Source organism: Monodon monoceros, unplaced genomic scaffold (genome assembly GCF_005190385.1).
Source record: "Monodon monoceros isolate NGI ecotype Baffin Bay Population unplaced genomic scaffold, NGI_Narwhal_1 Super_Scaffold_3, whole genome shotgun sequence".
Classification (NCBI taxonomy): Eukaryota; Metazoa; Chordata; class Mammalia; order Artiodactyla; family Monodontidae; genus Monodon; species Monodon monoceros.
In genome coordinates this window covers 77,049,721-77,066,818 of record NW_021703780.1, presented here as the reverse complement: position 1 = coordinate 77,066,818, position 17,098 = coordinate 77,049,721, and the positions used below count along the sequence as shown (strand labels likewise).

The 17,098-nt window shown below is 44.5% G+C and overlaps 1 protein-coding gene across 2 annotated transcripts in view; it reads left to right on the top strand.

The window, feature by feature from the left end:
* The window catches only part of PRICKLE2 (prickle planar cell polarity protein 2), a 246,745-nt gene that overhangs the window by 179,307 nt on the left and 50,340 nt on the right, over positions 1 to 17,098 (top strand). For both annotated transcript variants that reach the window (XM_029243456.1, XM_029243455.1), the window contains exons 3-6: positions 5,555 to 5,668; positions 8,578 to 8,715; positions 11,605 to 11,808; positions 16,558 to 16,744. In XM_029243456.1, the coding sequence (XP_029099289.1) occupies positions 5,555 to 5,668; positions 8,578 to 8,715; positions 11,605 to 11,808; positions 16,558 to 16,744 (643 nt within the window). The remainder of the gene's footprint in view (positions 1 to 5,554; positions 5,669 to 8,577; positions 8,716 to 11,604; positions 11,809 to 16,557; positions 16,745 to 17,098) is intronic.

The window sequence follows — 17,098 nt, the reverse complement described above, 5'->3', positions numbered from 1 at the left end:
TTCTAAATTCAGCCCCCAAATTCTGACTTCTTTGTTGGGTTCCCGCTCTAAGAAAATAGGAATGCTTTTGATATGGAAAATGTACCACCCAAAATTTGAGCACTTTGCCATTAGGATTTCTCATTGTTGTAGGAACTGGTGGAATCCCCTTGCTTAAGGATATGTGTAGGTGTAGAAGGAGATGCGTACAAAATTGAGTGAAATTGAACAAGTTCTTTTGCGTCCTCTGGGTCTCCTGGGGTGCCTGGCAATCCCATGGGTTGGCTGTTGAAGGAAAACACTTGGGTGACTCTAAAACTCTTAAAATGGGCTCCCTTGAACCAACAGCAGGGACATCCCCTGAGAAATGGTTAGAAATGCAAATGATTGCCCTCGCCCCCCAAGGCCCCCTGAATTAGAAATGTGTATTTTAGCAAGCCTTCCAGGTGGTTCTGGTGGAAGCTAACATTTGAGAACCACCGCTCTAAGTAAAGCACGTTTCTCTCCAACGAGGAGCCATTGACTCCCTGGCTTCGATCTCTGCTCAGGCAGAAGTGCTGCCAAATGTGCAGTTCCTTCTGACAAACCCAGTCTTTCCAGCTGGGCGAGGTCTTGCTTTGCAGACTATTTGCACACTGACTAAAGCTCTTACAATCCATCTGACACAGACTGACGTTATTGCCAAACCTCGCTGTTGGGAGTCACACTTTAAATAAAGGCCTTCAGCTATTTCATTTTCCTAAGCCAGTTTATTGTGTTCAGGATGCTTTTGTTTGGAGGAAATGTACCTCGTGTGGCTACACCCAGCGCACAATCACAGGGCACCTCTACCTGGGAATCTGTAAATGGAGCGAAGTTCCTAGCACATTCCACAGACCTGCCGGATAATAGCTGGGTAATGATCATCACTGACAAAGTTCTATTGGATTTGACTAATTACTTGTAAAAATTAACAAGTGAGGGCTTCCCTGGTGGCTCAGTGGTTAAGAGTCTGCCTGCCGATGCAGGGGACACGGGTTCGTGCCCCGGTCCGGGAAGATCCCACGTGCCGCGGAGTGGCTGGGCCCGTGAGCCACGGCCTCTGGGCCTGCGCGTCCGGAGCCTGTGCTCCGCAATGGGAGAGACCACAACAGTGAGAGGCCTGCGTACCGCAAAAAAAATAAATAAATAATAAAAATAACAAGTGAAATGTGTTTGGGCTAAAATGAGCAATCTGCAGGGTTTTCACAGGTGGTGCCAATTTTCGCTTTTGTAGTGCCAGAAAGTATACTAAACATTTTCCCCTTACTATTGGTATGATTGGTGTTTGTTCTGAGCTATACAGTAGTTTTATTATGGAAGATGCCAAAGCATTTCTGTGCATGTGGCATTTCCACGTTCAGCCAGAGACAGATTGGGAAAGAGAGCCGTTTCTCCCTCATTCCCATCTGTCTGCTAATCCCCTTTGCTCAATGAAGAGCTTGCAAAGTCCAGCTTCTAAACACCAGGAGGAGACACAGCAGCCACCATGAAGGGGGGTTATTTTTACTCCTGGACTTGAACAGGCTTTGAAGAGAATTGGACGTGGTAAAGGACCAACTCACTCTCCTGCCTCACAGCAAGTCAGATCACCTGCCAGGTGATATGGGGGTGATTTGGTAGGTTGTTAATTAATAATTAGCTGATTTGGTTTGATAAACGGAGTATTTCAGCAGGTAAGTTTTTAAGTCATCTGCCAAATTATTAGTTGCCTTGTGAGAAATTATGTTAGCGCCTTTTATATTGAAGGAATTATGGGAATACTGGTAGAAAAGATGCATTTTCAGTGGTGGTGATGAGTAGGCTGCAGTTATAGAAGGCAACACAAGATGTGGGACTTCCCTGGTGGCTCAGTGGTTAAGAATCCACCTGCCACTGCAGGGGACACGGGTTCGAGCCCTGGTCCGGGAAGATCCCACATGCCACAGAGCAACTAAGCCCGTGCGCCACAACTACTGAGCCTGCGCTCTAGAGCCCGCGAGCCACAACTACTGAGTCCATGTGCCACAACTACTGAAGCCTGCACGCCTAGAGCCCATGCTCCACAGCAAGAGAAGCCACCACAATGAGAAGCCCGCTCAAGGAAGAGTAGCCCCCGCTTGCCGCAGCTAGAGAAAGCCCGCACACAGCAACGAAGACCAAACGCAGCCAAAAGGAAATAAAGTAAATTTATTTTAAAAAAAAGAAAAAGTAATTATATGTAATACCGGGTTCTTGAAATACCAGGTTCTGGAACAGTTGCCCTATAAGGTAGGAACCATTACTATCTTCATTTTATAGATGAAGAAAAATGACTTCACCAAGTTAAATAACCTGTTCCAATCATAAATATAGCCAGAGAGTAGCAGAGCTGGATCAGGTTCCATATGTATCTGATACCACAGTCATGGCTTTAAAAAAAAAAGCAGATCGACTGAAGCCCGAATGCCTAGAGCCCATGCACCACAACTAGAGAAGCCACCACGATGAGAAGCCCGCGCACCGCAACAAAGAGTAGACCCCGCTCGCCGCAACTAGACAAAGCCTGCGCGCAGCAACGGAGACCCAATGCAGCCAAAAATAATAAATAAAAATTTTTTTTTAAAAAGGCAACACAAGATGTCCAGCCAGGAAAGGTGTTCCACAAGAGTAGTCACTGCCTCTGTTGAGTTAAGGATTCAGTCTTTAAGATGGACATCAGCATACCGAGGTACTTATTTACCACCTAAATATCTCTAGAGCTCTCCATCACTGCCTCCCCCTTAGTCCAATCATGTGTTGGGACTCCTTTATCCTCCAGTCTTAAAATGGCATGGAACCTCTCCATTCCAATCTCCAGGTGTGGCCCTTGCCCAAGATGGGGTAAACAGGAGCCTTCTGTAAGGAAGTGGAATTGAGCAAAGCTAGTCAGTCTAGGGTGGACTCTGGAACGGGGCTTGTGTAAACTCAAGTCCTGTGGGGAACAGATCTGCAGAGAGGAAAGAATAGAGCAAAGGTAGGAGGACACCAGGCTTAGGGAGATGGGAAATCTCTTACTAATCACCTTCCATTGGAAGTTTCCATTTCCTCAAGAGGCCCTACCATACTGCTGGGTTTTTTGAGAAAACACTACATCTTTATAATAATTTACCTTTTTTTCCCCTGAAACCAAGCTAGCTTAAATCGCATTTTATCCCTTGCGGCCTTCTTTCTTAGACCAGTTATAAGTGGGGGGCTCCCCAGGTTTGGTCTCACTCTACAAGCCGACAGTGTTGCCCTACCTCTTAAAATGGAAGGAATGCCAGGAAGATGTGGATTGTTCCATTTGGAGTATACCAGGCTGGACAATGTGCCTATTGCTGTGTATTCCTATTATTTATTGTCACTGAGGGCCAAATGCTCTGTCTCCTCTCGTTTAATTACCATGAGGATTCGGAGAGGTTTTGTCAACTTGCTCAGGAACACGGGGATGGGAAAGGACAGAGCCATGACTGGGGGTTCAGATCTACCTGGCCATGCTGCAGAGAAGGTACAGGGAAAACTCCAGCCTGGGTCAGCCTTGGACGGTAGCAGAGAGACCTTCCTTGTTCAAGGTACCAGTTCAGAAGATGACTGCTCTGGGCAGTGAAGAGAGGGGTGTGTGAGTGATGAGGGGTGATTGAGAGGAAGGTCAGTGGAGCTGAAATCCGACTCTTTGTGATCAAGCATCCACAGTGATGCATTTTATTTTTTTAATTTATTTTATTGAAGTACGGTTGATTTACGATGTATGTTGTGTTAATTTCTACTGTGCAGCACAGTGATTCGGTTTTACATATATATCCATTCTTCTTCACATTCTTTTCCGTCATGGCTTATCACAGGATATAGTTCCCTGTGCTGTGCAGTAGGACCTTGTTGTTTATCCACATAGTGATTCATTTTATATTAGCATTTGTCCCTAATGTTCTGTAACCATAATGGGAGCTGTGAGAATGACAAAGTGATGTTTCCCCAAGGTTTTTCCACCAGTCATTTTTTGACCTGGGAGGCAAAGCCCATTCCCCAAGATACAGGGACGGGGCCTGCTGCTTTATATACCTGGCCCTTACCTGGTGAGGCATATGGGGCACGAATCTCCCGAGGACATAATGGTGTGCCAGTCTCTGATGGGCTCATCGCCAGCTTCTAATCCCCAACTAACTCATGATCTGGGCTTGTATTTCTTCTCAGAGAGAGTGCCAGTAACTTGTGGCCTGCCTTCAAAACCCGGAACCATTGCTTCCCATCCTGAGACTTGGCTTCCTGCCAGGTGCCTCTAGGGAAGGGTCGCAGGGCCCTGGGCCCCAAAAGCTGGCTGGTCTACAGCAAGAAGTCTGTTTATGTTTACCTTTGGGATTTGATCAAGAGGATGATACACACACGATGGTGAATGGTTACGATCATTTGTTACGAAAACAAGGATAGCTTTCACATTTTTTATTAAGGCTTTGTTATCATAAAACCTTCTTCCTCCCTCTTCTAACAATTATGATTTCGTTTCTGGAGATCAAAGTAGACAGAGCTTTCGCAGCTCTTCACGCCAGCATTCCCAAAACGTGTGGTCATATCCAAGGCTCCCCAAACTGAAGGGAATGTGACCAAGTTTGTGGAGCCTAACCAATATGTTGAATGTAGAGCCCCAAGTCTTCTGTCTTCTCCATTTTGTTGAATGAATGCCTTGTTTCACAAGAGTCGGTCATGATGCTGAGAGACAGTTGAAAAGTATTTTCCATGATGTCATCTGACCTTGTGGGATTTTTTTTTGGCCTCTCCTATATAAAGCATACCTTCTGTTTCGGCCAGTTTTTTCCCCTAGTTTTACATGCAGCTGGATGCTAGAATGTCTGTTTTCTTTTCTCAGGCAGAATTAGATGTTTGGTGCTTTCCCAAATAGTCGTTAGAGTTGAATGAGCCTCAGAAATTGTAAGAATATGTCCTAACATCTGTAAACAGGAGCATTCTAGGATGTACAAAAAAAGTCACGTTAATGACAGTTTTTAATTACACGCTCTGTATCCCGAATTCAGTGACTTTTTTTTTTTGGGGGGGACCGATCTGAGCTGCTGCCTGTTCTTACAAAAAGCTTAAAACCTAGAGGGCTTTTAATGTAGGTGGAGGCTGAGGGACCCAAGAGTTCTCCGCGCGCCAAAGACTGGTGTTGACTCCAGCGCCAGGGCAGGCGCTGACACATCGCTTTGGCTAGGAAGGCAGGTTACATGCTGGAGACTCACAGAGAAAATGGTAAAGCCAGCTCTCAGGGGAGCCTGCCGAGAAAGCCCTACCCTCCGGGTTCACCAGCATGTTTGCCAAAATCTCTTTTTCTAGGAAAGTTTGCTAGCTTTATTTTTCCCTTACAGAGAGAGGAAAAGCCCCAAGACATGGGTGATTTGTGGGACTCTTTCTTCAAGGATGAATTTCTCTGCTTGCAGTGAGAAACTCATATGCCATCGAGTTTCACGAAGGACGGGGACAGTGGGAAGCAGATGTGTCCTGTTGTGGGAATCATCTCCCCAGGATGTGGGAGTGGGCAGGTGGTTTGAGTAATGGGCGAGTTACCTGTGTGCTTTCCATCCTTCAGGTTCACCAGTACTATAGCTGTCTCCCAGAAGAGAAAGTTCCCTACGTCAACAGTCCTGGAGAGAAACTTCGAATCAAGCAGCTATTACACCAGCTGCCGCCACATGACAATGAGGTAAGGGGCTAGAGGGGCCTTCGTAAGACTTCTCTTAGAACCTTCTTAGAACTTTCTGTGAACTGTTAACCTTTTTCATAATCAGAATGCTCATTATCAGTGAGATCCCCAGCGAAAAAGTCTGGCAGTTTAGGTCTTAGCTTCCTTAATTAGAGCTAAAAGAAACTGTCGGACACCTTCTTGGGAGGGTTACCGAAAAGCAGAATCTCATTATGGACTGGATTCGCCTCTGTGCCTGGCACTACTAGCTATTTGAGGTAACCGGGGAGCACTAAAATTTAAAAGTTCAAGTCCAGGTTTTGTTAGTTGAAGGACGTGCGATGCTGGTTGCCTGAGCCTGTTAGATGATTGAGATTCCCTGAGCAGTTCAAGTCCGGCACACACTTTGAGAGTCTCTTGAATTTTCAGCATCATTTCTTAGTAAATGAGTATGTAAGTTTTCCATCTTACACTGTAGTAGAAGTTACATGTCCCGATTTGCAGCTGTGAACATTTGTGTTTTTGTCGTTTCCAGTCCAACTTGGCAAGGTCACCCCTTATACTCGAAAGTATGACTCGCAGGCCGTCCTTTTTTCTGAACTCAGATACAGGGCACTATAAGCAGGCATTCATCGTCTTTGAACTCAAATTGATCCTAAAGGGAAATTTGTAAATACGCTTTTAAAAGATCATCATGCTTGGGGGGTTTAGATTTGCAAACTAGAAGTTAATTCTCAAGTATCTGGTTTTTAAAAATAGTGATCCTACAGAATCGCATTGTCTGCTTAACTCTGATTGTGATTTAAAGAAAAACACAACTTTAAGTTGAAAGGAGAAATTTAAAACCCCTTCAGAGAGCTGCACCCCAGCTTTTTACCAACTGCCCCCACCCACAAGCTCAGTCCCTGAGGAAATGAGTGAGTACTTTTTTAGTCTTTATCTTCCCACATTTGAATAAAAGGAATAAATCAAGAGCCTCAAAAGTGAATTTGAATAAGTAGAGCCAAAGCTTAAAAACTGAAGCAACTCCCTAGAAAGACAGTCACAGTTCCCTTTCCTATTGTTTATTTCAGACTTCAGAAAACACATTTTAAAAAAATAAATAAATAAATAAAAAGAAAACACATTTAAATAATGCTTTCTCCTTTAAAGAGGAGAGCAAGCAAGCATTGTAACCAGATGACCAGTTAACTAATTTGGAATTGAAAGTGTGGGTTTTTACAAGCAGGAGGGGTGTGCCTTTCTTTCAGAGCATGTCCCTAAATTGTCAGTGGTGTAACCATATATTCTGGGCTGTTCAGGTCATTGCAGTTCTTTCTCCACGTGAAGACTTTTTTTTTTTTTTTTAAACATTTTTTTACTCAATAGAGGGAAGTGATCTGCTCTTTTCTGCTTTTGAATGATTAATTCTGTTTATGGTTAACTGTGGTTTCATGAAAAGAGACCCTTCAAATTTCGTCTTCCTGTTGGTGAGAATTGCTTACATGTGACCCAGTAGACAGATTTGCCCATTTGACATGGCCTTTTTAAGGACAGATGGTGAATCTAAAGTAAATATTTGATCATTCTCTTTTTCACCCAGATTAGACAATTTTGATGTATACAGCTGCAGTGGTTTTCAAACTAGTCCTGGTTCAAAGGTTTCCCTTTAACCATCTGTAGGACAGATCGTCGGGGCAAGTCGGTTAAACTTGGTGATGCTCAGATTATTCTAAAGTAAGATGGGGTGGGATTAGAACCATGTTTCCCGAAGTGTAGCAGATCCGTGACGACTTTGGTTGGTACGTGGCCATGGCAATAAATAATATTGAACCACATAATGAGAGACTCACTACCTTTTCAGTTGCATTTCATTGCTTGTGACTGAGTTGTCAAGGGGGAAATTTTAGTTTGGGGGGAGCAGGTATCTCACACCTCTCCAACTCCTGCTACTTGCCATTTTTAAGTAACAGCGTTAAGAACCTCCGTTTCAGAATCTCCGACAAGCAAAAGTAGCCAGCTAGAATCCAGCAATGTGGTTTTGTTTTCAGTCTCGTATTTAGTTTTATGGTCGCTCTGTTTTTTCACAAGTGATATTGCTTTTCTATTTTTAGTCATAATATACTTTCTTTTCAAGTAAATGTATTCAAGTAAAAAACAGTGAGTCCGTTTTTAAAACAGTGTTAAGTAAACAATAGTTCAAGATTATAGCAAAATTCCCAAGGTGTGCATAAATAAGAGAGAATGGGAAATAGCAGATTTGAATATCTTTAATGTCCCTCCCTTAATTCTGTGAGTTTCCGTGTCGGACAAGAAGGAAAATATCTTATGCAAGTTGATGCATTAACCAAAGCCCAGCGGGTAGTCCTCTCCCTCCTACACACAGATAAACATGCGCAGGGGCTCCCGTGAAGTAACACAGATAGCGCTGGGCCAACTCCTCAGTTTCACGCCTTTGGGTCCCATCTCATTTTGGGAAACAGAAGCTGTGAGCACGTTGACCGCTATTCTGGCTCGTTGGCCCGGAGCCATTCTTTGGCGTCAAGGATCGTTTCCATGGGCACATGGAGGTGAAAGTATCACGAACAATTTGAAGATACAGATCACTTTGAAAGGAGGAGGAAGTCCCCGATCTTGACTAGCAGCAAAGCTATCCCAGATGGTATAGCTCTTAGTCTGGTAAGCAGAGTGCGTCAGTGAGGCTGTGACCATTCATTGGCCTGCCCAAGAATGGGGCTCTGGAGTTTGGAGCCTTGAGGAAGCCCTTTTGATGGTCAGCAATCTCAGGAAGGGACTCACTGAAATAGCCCCCAGCCTGGTGGTGTTCAAGTGCCCACAAGGACTGTGAAACCAAATGGGAGTGTGTTTAGTGAGCACAGTCTGAGGCCTGGGCTTCAGGAACCCTCAGGAGCAAGGGTGACCCCTGCGTGCCATCCTCTGTGTCTGTCCAGGTTCGCTATTGCAACTCCCTGGATGAGGAAGAGAAGAGGGAGCTGAAGCTCTTCAGCAACCAGCGGAAACGTGAAAACCTGGGTCGTGGCAATGTCAGGCCCTTCCCGGTCACCATGACAGGAGCGATCTGTGAACAGGTGAGCGTGGATTGCGAGGCGTGCCGAGGGGATTGCTCTGGCATCCTTTCACTCATTCATTCGACAGTTATTTTACTGAGAACCTACTTTGTAGGCCTGGGGGATACAGCCGTGAACAGAAGATTTGAAAGCTTGATCTTGCCCTTGTAAGGAGTTCCGTTCTAGGGGAGAAGTCAGACAGGAACATAAATAAGATAGAAAAAATTCAGTGGGGAAGGGGGTTAGTGTTGGCAGTGTGCAGTGGTTGCAATTTTCAGTAAAGTGACGGGGAAGGCCCCGCAAAGACATGCAGGAACTGAGGGGGAGTGAGTCATGCAGATGGTGGAACGGAGCGGGGGCGGCTAAGGGAACAACAAGTTCAAAGGCCCTGTGGCAGGAGCCATTTCTGTTCTGTTTGAGGGACAGCAGGTTGGCAGGTGTGGCAGGGCAGAGGGGATGAAGACGAGAATGAGTGGATGAAGTCATGTTTCACAGAGGGTTGGGTAAGCCACTGGAAGGAGATAGGGAGCCGTTGGAAGGATCTGAGCAGAGGCATGGCATGATGGAATTACATCTCAAAATGAGTCCTTTAGAAAGTGGAATTTGCCTGGACCATGGGTCAGCCTCTTTCCCAGGGTCATCCCAGGACCAGTGCCATTTAAGCAGGTGGTAAATGGTCACCTCCTTGGATTTGAGGGTTCTTTAGCACAGTGCATGAAGCCCCCTGCATTCTTTCTAGGACCTCAGTGAGTCGCAAGTCTGGATTTGTTTTTTTCTTCGACTGTCCTGTAGAGTGCTCCGGGCATGGTGGAGGAGGGTTTTCAAGAAAGCAGGGTGGGAATCCAGCCTGCCTGGGTTCACCCTGCCCCGCCTCTTGACCTCCAAAAGCCTTCTGGTGCAGATGGTCATATTTTGGACACATCTCTTAGGCCTGCTGCTAAGAGTGTAGCCCCATCTAACTCCTTAAGCGCTTTGGGGAGCCATTCACATACTGAAAATATGTGAACTGGATTGAGGAAGAGAAGGCAAGATACTACCTGAGCGGAGGGGATACCATTTGGGGGCCCTTTTTGGGGATTTCAGAGGGATAGTGTGGGAAGGCTCAGGTGCATGGAATGGAGATGCTACTTAACAGGGGAGCCAGAGGACCACAGATTTGGCAGTGGGATGGGGTCTTCATCCTTGACACCTGCCCCTGAGATGTAGGTGGTCAGAGGTTAAGATGCGAGATTCTGTGTGCTCAGTTCAGGGCCTCTGCCACTCTCGGGTCATTCTTCACCAGTCCAGGCGGACTTCCCTAAGACAGTGGGAAGGTTGGGTGTTTCATGGGCAGGTGTCAAGAGTGGCATGGAAGAGTGACGAGAGCCTGGAGGCAGAAAGACGTAAGATTGACTCAGGTTTCTGCCAGATGGCAGTGACCATGTTACTTTTCCTAATGGTTTTGCTGCAAAATGAGGCTAACAAATGCCTAGGTCGTAGAATCACGGTGAGGATTCAGTGGGATTCCGTGTTGTTAAAGTAATTAAACAAGGAGGCCATTGGACTGGGGTGGCTCTAATGCCTCGGTAGCCTGTATCAGCAGACCAAAACCTAAACCAGTCAGGGTAGTGGAATCCAAGAAAGTGAAACTGAACAACCAATTGCAAACAGCCAACCAGGCTTTCCCAAATAAGGGGACTGCTTAATCTCTAGTCCCTGAAATACTTTCCGCACTTTGCTTCCACGTCTTCTCTATAAAAATCTCTCCCCGGGTTCGTGACCTTGGAGCACTCCCAACAACCTTTAGTTTGATGCTTGTAGCCCAATTCGAATCAGTGTTGGAGCAAATAAACTGGAAAACTTGAGTGTGCCTCACTTTCTCTTTTAGAAGTATGCATACCTCAGCTACCAACGTTAGCACAAAAGGCAGGGGTAGCACTTTGCATAACGTAATGTCTTTCTGATGTCTGGTCACTCGCATGAATGAGGCCCCCGGGACTATTCCATGAGACCTTGACTTTCTTTTCTATGAAGCATCACAACCCTTCTGATGGCCAAGGTGTGGGAACAGTTTGGAGGTCGCTTTTTTCCTCCTTGGACATTGCTCCCAGCCACTCACGTGGAGTCATAGTGCTGGACCCTCAGGCTGGGAACCTCAGGCCAACACCGTGGTCAGCAGAGAGCACCCCCCCCCCCCGGACCTGTTACCTCACACTTTACTCCTCCCTCAAAGACTGCACCGTATTCATTTTATCCCAAGCGCAACTGGAAGCGTGGGTCATCAGGGACTTTTTGCCTTGTTCCTTTCTGGGTAGGGGAAGGAAATGAGTGAGAAGCTCAGGAAGGGGAGAAAGAAGAAGCCCTTTTCATAGTCTGGCTTTAGGAGTGGTACCTTTTCAATCGGGACTGTGTAAAAAGATGGTAGGTAAAAAAAGCATCCCTGAAAGGCTTCTAGAGAAGATGGTTATAAGTGGGCATACCTTTATGAACCCACTCCCTACCATCCAAAGTGCAGACCTCCAGGTCCTCCCAGAGTCCCTCTAAACCCCCTCCCCACTCACGCATCACCCAAACCCCACACAGCCTACCCTTTCTAGCAGTAGTCCTGGCTGGGCCTCTGGAGGGAGTTGGCAGTATCTAAAAGATAATGAGACCTCCTGCTGGCAGACTTTTCCTTTCTCTCCCACCTTTGGGATTGCTTATTTTCTCAGTGACAGGGTCTTCCTCGTGTTGGCCCTAGGAGGGGCAGTGGGGGAAGGACAAGAAAACCCTGCCTGCCTGTGTGTAGAGCAGGTAGCACAGTAACTGATTTGCAAGTAAGCGCTCAGTCACCAGCTAGTGATGCCGGTGGTGGTCGTGTATCCTTCCTGCGTGGCGCTGAGAGACGGGGCGCCGGCGTTCCTCTTCCTGACGTTTCTGTTCGCCTTGCAGTGCGGAGGCCAGATCAACGGCGGGGACATTGCTGTGTTTGCGTCGCGCGCCGGACATGGTGTCTGCTGGCACCCACCCTGCTTTATCTGCACTGTCTGCAACGAGCTCCTGGTGGATTTGATCTACTTTTACCAAGATGGGAAGATATACTGTGGCAGGCACCACGCGGAGTGCCTGAAGCCGCGCTGCGCTGCCTGCGACGAGGTCAGAGTCCGCCCCGCTCCCTGGGTTGCACCATAGCCAGCACGTTGTCCTGTGGTTCCTGCATGGAAGAAAACCATAGGCCACTCCCCTCCCTTCTTATATTAACCCTTTCAAAAATGAAGCCACACCATCCCTCGTTGCTAGAATGTCCAGGACCGTGACCTGCTTTACTGAATGTGACAGCCTCATGGGCCGCTAGGTGGAAGACAGTTTCTAGGGCTGAGGACATTTCCAGGGGCACTAGGTCAGTTCAGAACTCTAAAAGAAAAAAGGCTTTGTGCAACTTGAGATTTCAGCCCAAATCCCAGGAAGTAGTTGTCCTCAGTAATAGTGTGTCGTTTATCTTAAAATCTTGGGTTTCCTGAGATTTGATGGGACAGTTTGGTTTGAGAAGACAAGAAAATGGGTAGCATGATTTGATTCTCCCACAATTTACAAAAGGCTACTCCATCTGGATACCTGTGCCCCACACTCTTAAGAGGTACTTGAATTTGCTTTTCCGAGTAAGAAAGCAGTCCGGACACAAGGTTCATACCTGGTGTTTTCTCCCAGCAGAAGCACACCTAGGTGTGATCTGGGAGCTGAAAGATAGAAAACCTGGTTTAACTTAAAAGTTGGGGTCAGAAAGGAGAATGTTCTAAACCTGACTGATTCTATGGGACATATTAGGAGAAAGATCTTGGACAGGGGTTTCTTCGTGCATAAAGTAGGTTTTTGGTTCTTTCTGACCCTATAACCAGCAATGTGGGACCCTGAAAATAACACTCCTCTTTTTCATCCAGAGTCCACTATTACCATGGGCATCTCTTCCTTAAAAGCCGCCAATCAGAGACTCACTCTTCTAGAAGGAAGTCGATTGGCCTTATCTAGCCTGGATTCTAATGCTACCAGTGATATTCAAAAGAGACCCTCTGGGCAGGTAGTTGGTCCAGTTCTAGTGATTCTGGGCAGCCCCTTTTCCTGCCTGCCTCAGTTTCCACATCTGGAAATTGGTGCTCATGATACTTAATAATATTATCTAATGGCAAATAGAATAGGATGATTAAAGTGGTTTGAAATTTTTGCTTATTGAGATCTTATTCATACAGCATAAGATTTACCCTTTTAACGTGTACAATTCAGTGGTTTTTAGTGTATTCACAGAGTTGGACAACCATCACTACTGCCTAATTCCAGATCATTTTCATCACCGAAAAAGCAACACCAGGTCCATTAGCAGTCACTCCCCTTTTCCCCTCCCTCTAGCCCCTGGCAACCAGTAATCTAGTCTCTGTCCCCATGAATTTACATATTCCAGACACTTCATATAAGTGGATTAATGCAGCATATGACCTTTTGTGTCTGGCTTTGTTCACTTAGCACAGTGTTTTTGCGGTTAACCCGAGTTCCAGCATGTATCAGTACTTTCCTTTTCATGGCTGAATAATAACCAGTTGTGTGTATATATCACATTTTGTCTAGCCATTTATTAATTGATAGACATTTACATTGTTCTCACTTTTTGACTATTATGTACAATGCTGCTATGAATATTGATATACGAGTTTTTGTGTGGACATATATTTTCTGTTCTCTTGAGTATATACCTAGGAGTGGAATTGATGGGTCATATGGTAGTTCTATGTTTAACTTTTTGAGGGAATCTAAACTGTTGTCAAGAGGAGCTGCACCATTTTACATTCCCACTATCAATGAATGAAGATTCCAATTTCTCACATTCTCCTCAATTCTTTTCTTTTTTTTTTAACATCTTTATTGGGGTATAATTGCTTTACAATGGTGTGTTAGTTTCTGCTTTATAACAAAGTGAATCAGTTATACATATACATATGTTCCCATATCTCTTCCCTCTTGCGTCTCCCTCCCTCCCACCCTCCCTATCCCACCCCTCCAGGCAGTCACAAAGCACCAAGCTGATCTCCCTGTGCTATGCGGCTGCTTCCCAATAGCTATCTGCCTTACGTTTGGTAGTGTATATATGTCCATGCCTCTCTCTCGCTTTGTCACAGCTTACCCTTCCCCCTACCCATATCCTCAAGTCCATTCTCTAGTAGGTCTGTGTCTTTATTCCTGTCTTACCCCTAGGTTCTTCATGACATTTTTTTTTTCTTAAATTCCATATATATGTGTTAGCAAATGGTATTTGTCTTTCTCTTTCTGACTTACTTCACTCTGTGTGACAGACTCTAGGTCTATCCACCTCATTACAAATAGCTCAATTTCGTTTCTTTTTATGGCTGAGTAATATTCCATTGTATATATGTGCCACATCTTCTTTATCCATTCATCCGATGATGGGCATTTAGGTTGTTTCCATCTCCAGGCTATTGTAAATAGAGCTGCAATGAACATTTTGGTACATGACTCTTTTTGAATTATGGTTTTCTCAAGGTATATGCCCAGTAGTGGGATTGCTGGGTCGTATAGTAGTTCTATTTGTAGTTTTCTAAGGAACCTCCATACTGTTCTCCATAGTGCCTGTACCAATTCACATTCCCACCAGCAGTGCAAGAGTGTTCCCTTTTCTCCACACCCTCTGCAGCATTTATTGTTTCTAGATTTTTTCATGATGGCCATTCTGACTGGTGTGAGATGATATCTCATGGTAGTTTTGATTTGCATTTCTCTAATGATTAATGATGTTGAGCATTCTTTCATGTGTTTGTTGGCAGTCTGTATATCTTCTTTGGAGAAATATCTATTTAGGTCTTCTGCCCATTTTTAGATTGGGTTATTTGTTTTTTTGTTATTGAGTTGCATGAGCTGCTTGTAAATTTTGGAAATTAATCCTTTGTCAGTTGCTTCATTTGCAAATATTTTCTCCCATCCTGAGCGTTGTCTTTTGGTCTTGTTTATGGTTTCCTTTGCTGTGCAAAAGCTTTGAAGTTTCATTAGGTCCCATTTGTTTATTTTTGTTTTCATTTCCATTTCTCTGGGAGGTGGGTCAGAAAGGATCTTGCAGAGATTTATGTCATAGAGTGTTCTGCCTATGTGTTCCTGTAAGAGTTTGATAGTTTCTGGCCTTACATTTAGGTCTTTAATCCATTTTGAGCTTATTTTTGTGTATGGTGTTAGGGAGTGATCTAATCTCATCCTTTTACATGTACCTGTCCAGTTATCCCAGCACCACTTATTGAAGAGGCTGTCCTTTCTCCACTATACATTCCTGCCTCCTTTATCAAAGATAAGGTGACCATATGTGTGTGGGTTTATCTCTGGGCTTTCTATCCTGTTCCATTGATCTATCTTTCTGTTTTTCTGCCAGTACCATACTGTCTTGATTACTGTAGCTTTGTAGTATAGTCTGAAGTCAGGGATCCTGATTCCTCCAGCTCCGTTTTTCGTTCTCAAGATTGCTTTGGCTATTCGGGGTCTTTTGTGTTTCCATACAAATTTCTCCTCAGTTCTTGTCTGTCTTTTTCATTATGGTCACCTTAGTTGGTATGAAGTGACATACTGTGGTGGTTTTGATTGGCTTTTCCTTAATGGCTTATAATGTTGAGCATTTGTTTAATGTATTTATTGGCTATATGCATATCTTCTTTTTGGGAGAAATGTCTAGTCAAATCTTCTGCCTATTTTTTCACTTAGGTGATTTTTCTTTTTCTTGCAGCTTTGTAAGGGTTGTTTATATATTCTGGATACTAGTCCCTTATCAGATATGTGAATTGCAAGTATTTTCTCCCATTCGGTAGTTATATTTTCACTTTCTTGATGATGTCCTTTGAAGCATGAAAGTTTTTTATTTCAGTGAAATCCAACTTCTGTTTTTTCTTTTGTTGTCTATGCTTTTAGTAGTCATAGCTAAGAAACCATTGCCTGATTGTCTGATCCAAGTTCATGAAAATTTACACCTGTGTTTTCTTCTAAACATTTTATAGTTTTTTTCCTCTTACATTTAGGTCTTTGATCCCTTTTGAGTTAATTTTTATATGTGGTGTGAGGTAGGGGTTCAAATTCATCCTTTTGTATGTGGCTATTCAGCGGTCCCAGACAGATTTGTTGAAGAGAGTATTCTTTCTTCCATCGAATGTCCTTGTCACCCTTGTCAGTAATCAATTGGCCATAAACACTTGAGCTTATTTCTGCCTTGATTACTGTAGTCTGCAGTAAGCTCTTAAATCTGTGCTTTGAAATTGTAAAAAAACTCTGTCTTAGGGGTCAAAACACAAATGCTTCTGAGGGCTAGACAGTTATCGTAAATGAAGGTGACTCATTTTAAGGTAACAGTGAGTGGTGAAAAAAAATGACAAGCTACAGAACTCATCACTCATCTGAAAGCAGCAACCCCTCTTATTGTTGCCACGCAAGAATGTGTAGCACACATTGCCAAACACGTATTTTCTAAAGAGAAACCAGGATTCCAGGGGTTTATATGACATTTCTCATTTTAAAAAAATCTTGTATATAAGCCAGATTAAATCGATATGGCCAAAGTGCCCATGAGCTGTCAGTTTTTAGTCCTGCTTTATATTCTTTAGGGTAACATGTTCTTTGTCTTTATACAATGTGGTTAAACTAATCACCGACCAGGCCAGAAACTGTTTAATTGTGCTTTAGGCAAATCCACACGTGGGAACTGATATAGATAGAGAATAAACATACACATATAGATTTTCTGTTTAATAATTGGTGGACAGGACCTATTTCTCTACCCTTCCAGTTTAGGGCCCTCATAGCTTTCCACCTTTAAAGTACATTCTCATGGCTGGCTCTTATCCACTGACCATTTGGCTTCTCCATCGCCAGATCATCTTTGCAGACGAATGCACAGAAGCTGAGGGGCGACACTGGCACATGAAACACTTCTGCTGCTTCGAATGCGAGACAGTGCTGGGCGGCCAGCGCTACATCATGAAGGAGGGAAGGCCCTACTGCTGCCACTGCTTCGAGTCCTTGTACGCAGAATATTGCGACACCTGTGCCCAACACATAGGTGAGGCAACTCTTGGTGCTCAGCTTGGTCCTACTCTGACTGGATCTGCTTTGTGTCTGGTATAGTTAGAATCCCTTTGGCTGTAAGTGATAGAAACCCAACTGATACTACCTTAAGTGACAAAGGAAATTTCGTGGCTCACGGTACCAGAAAAGCCAAGAAAGAAATTGGTTTCAGTTAAGGATGGTTCAAGGATTCAAAGTCTGGTTCTTTTTTTCCCCTCTGTGTCTCAGCTCAATTTGCTTTCTCTTGGCATCATTTGGAAGCAAGCTGCCTTCGCAAGGTGGCCAAGATGACCCACCCAGCTACACTTAGTCTTAGCACTGGTATTCTCTAGAAGGATGGGATCGTGTT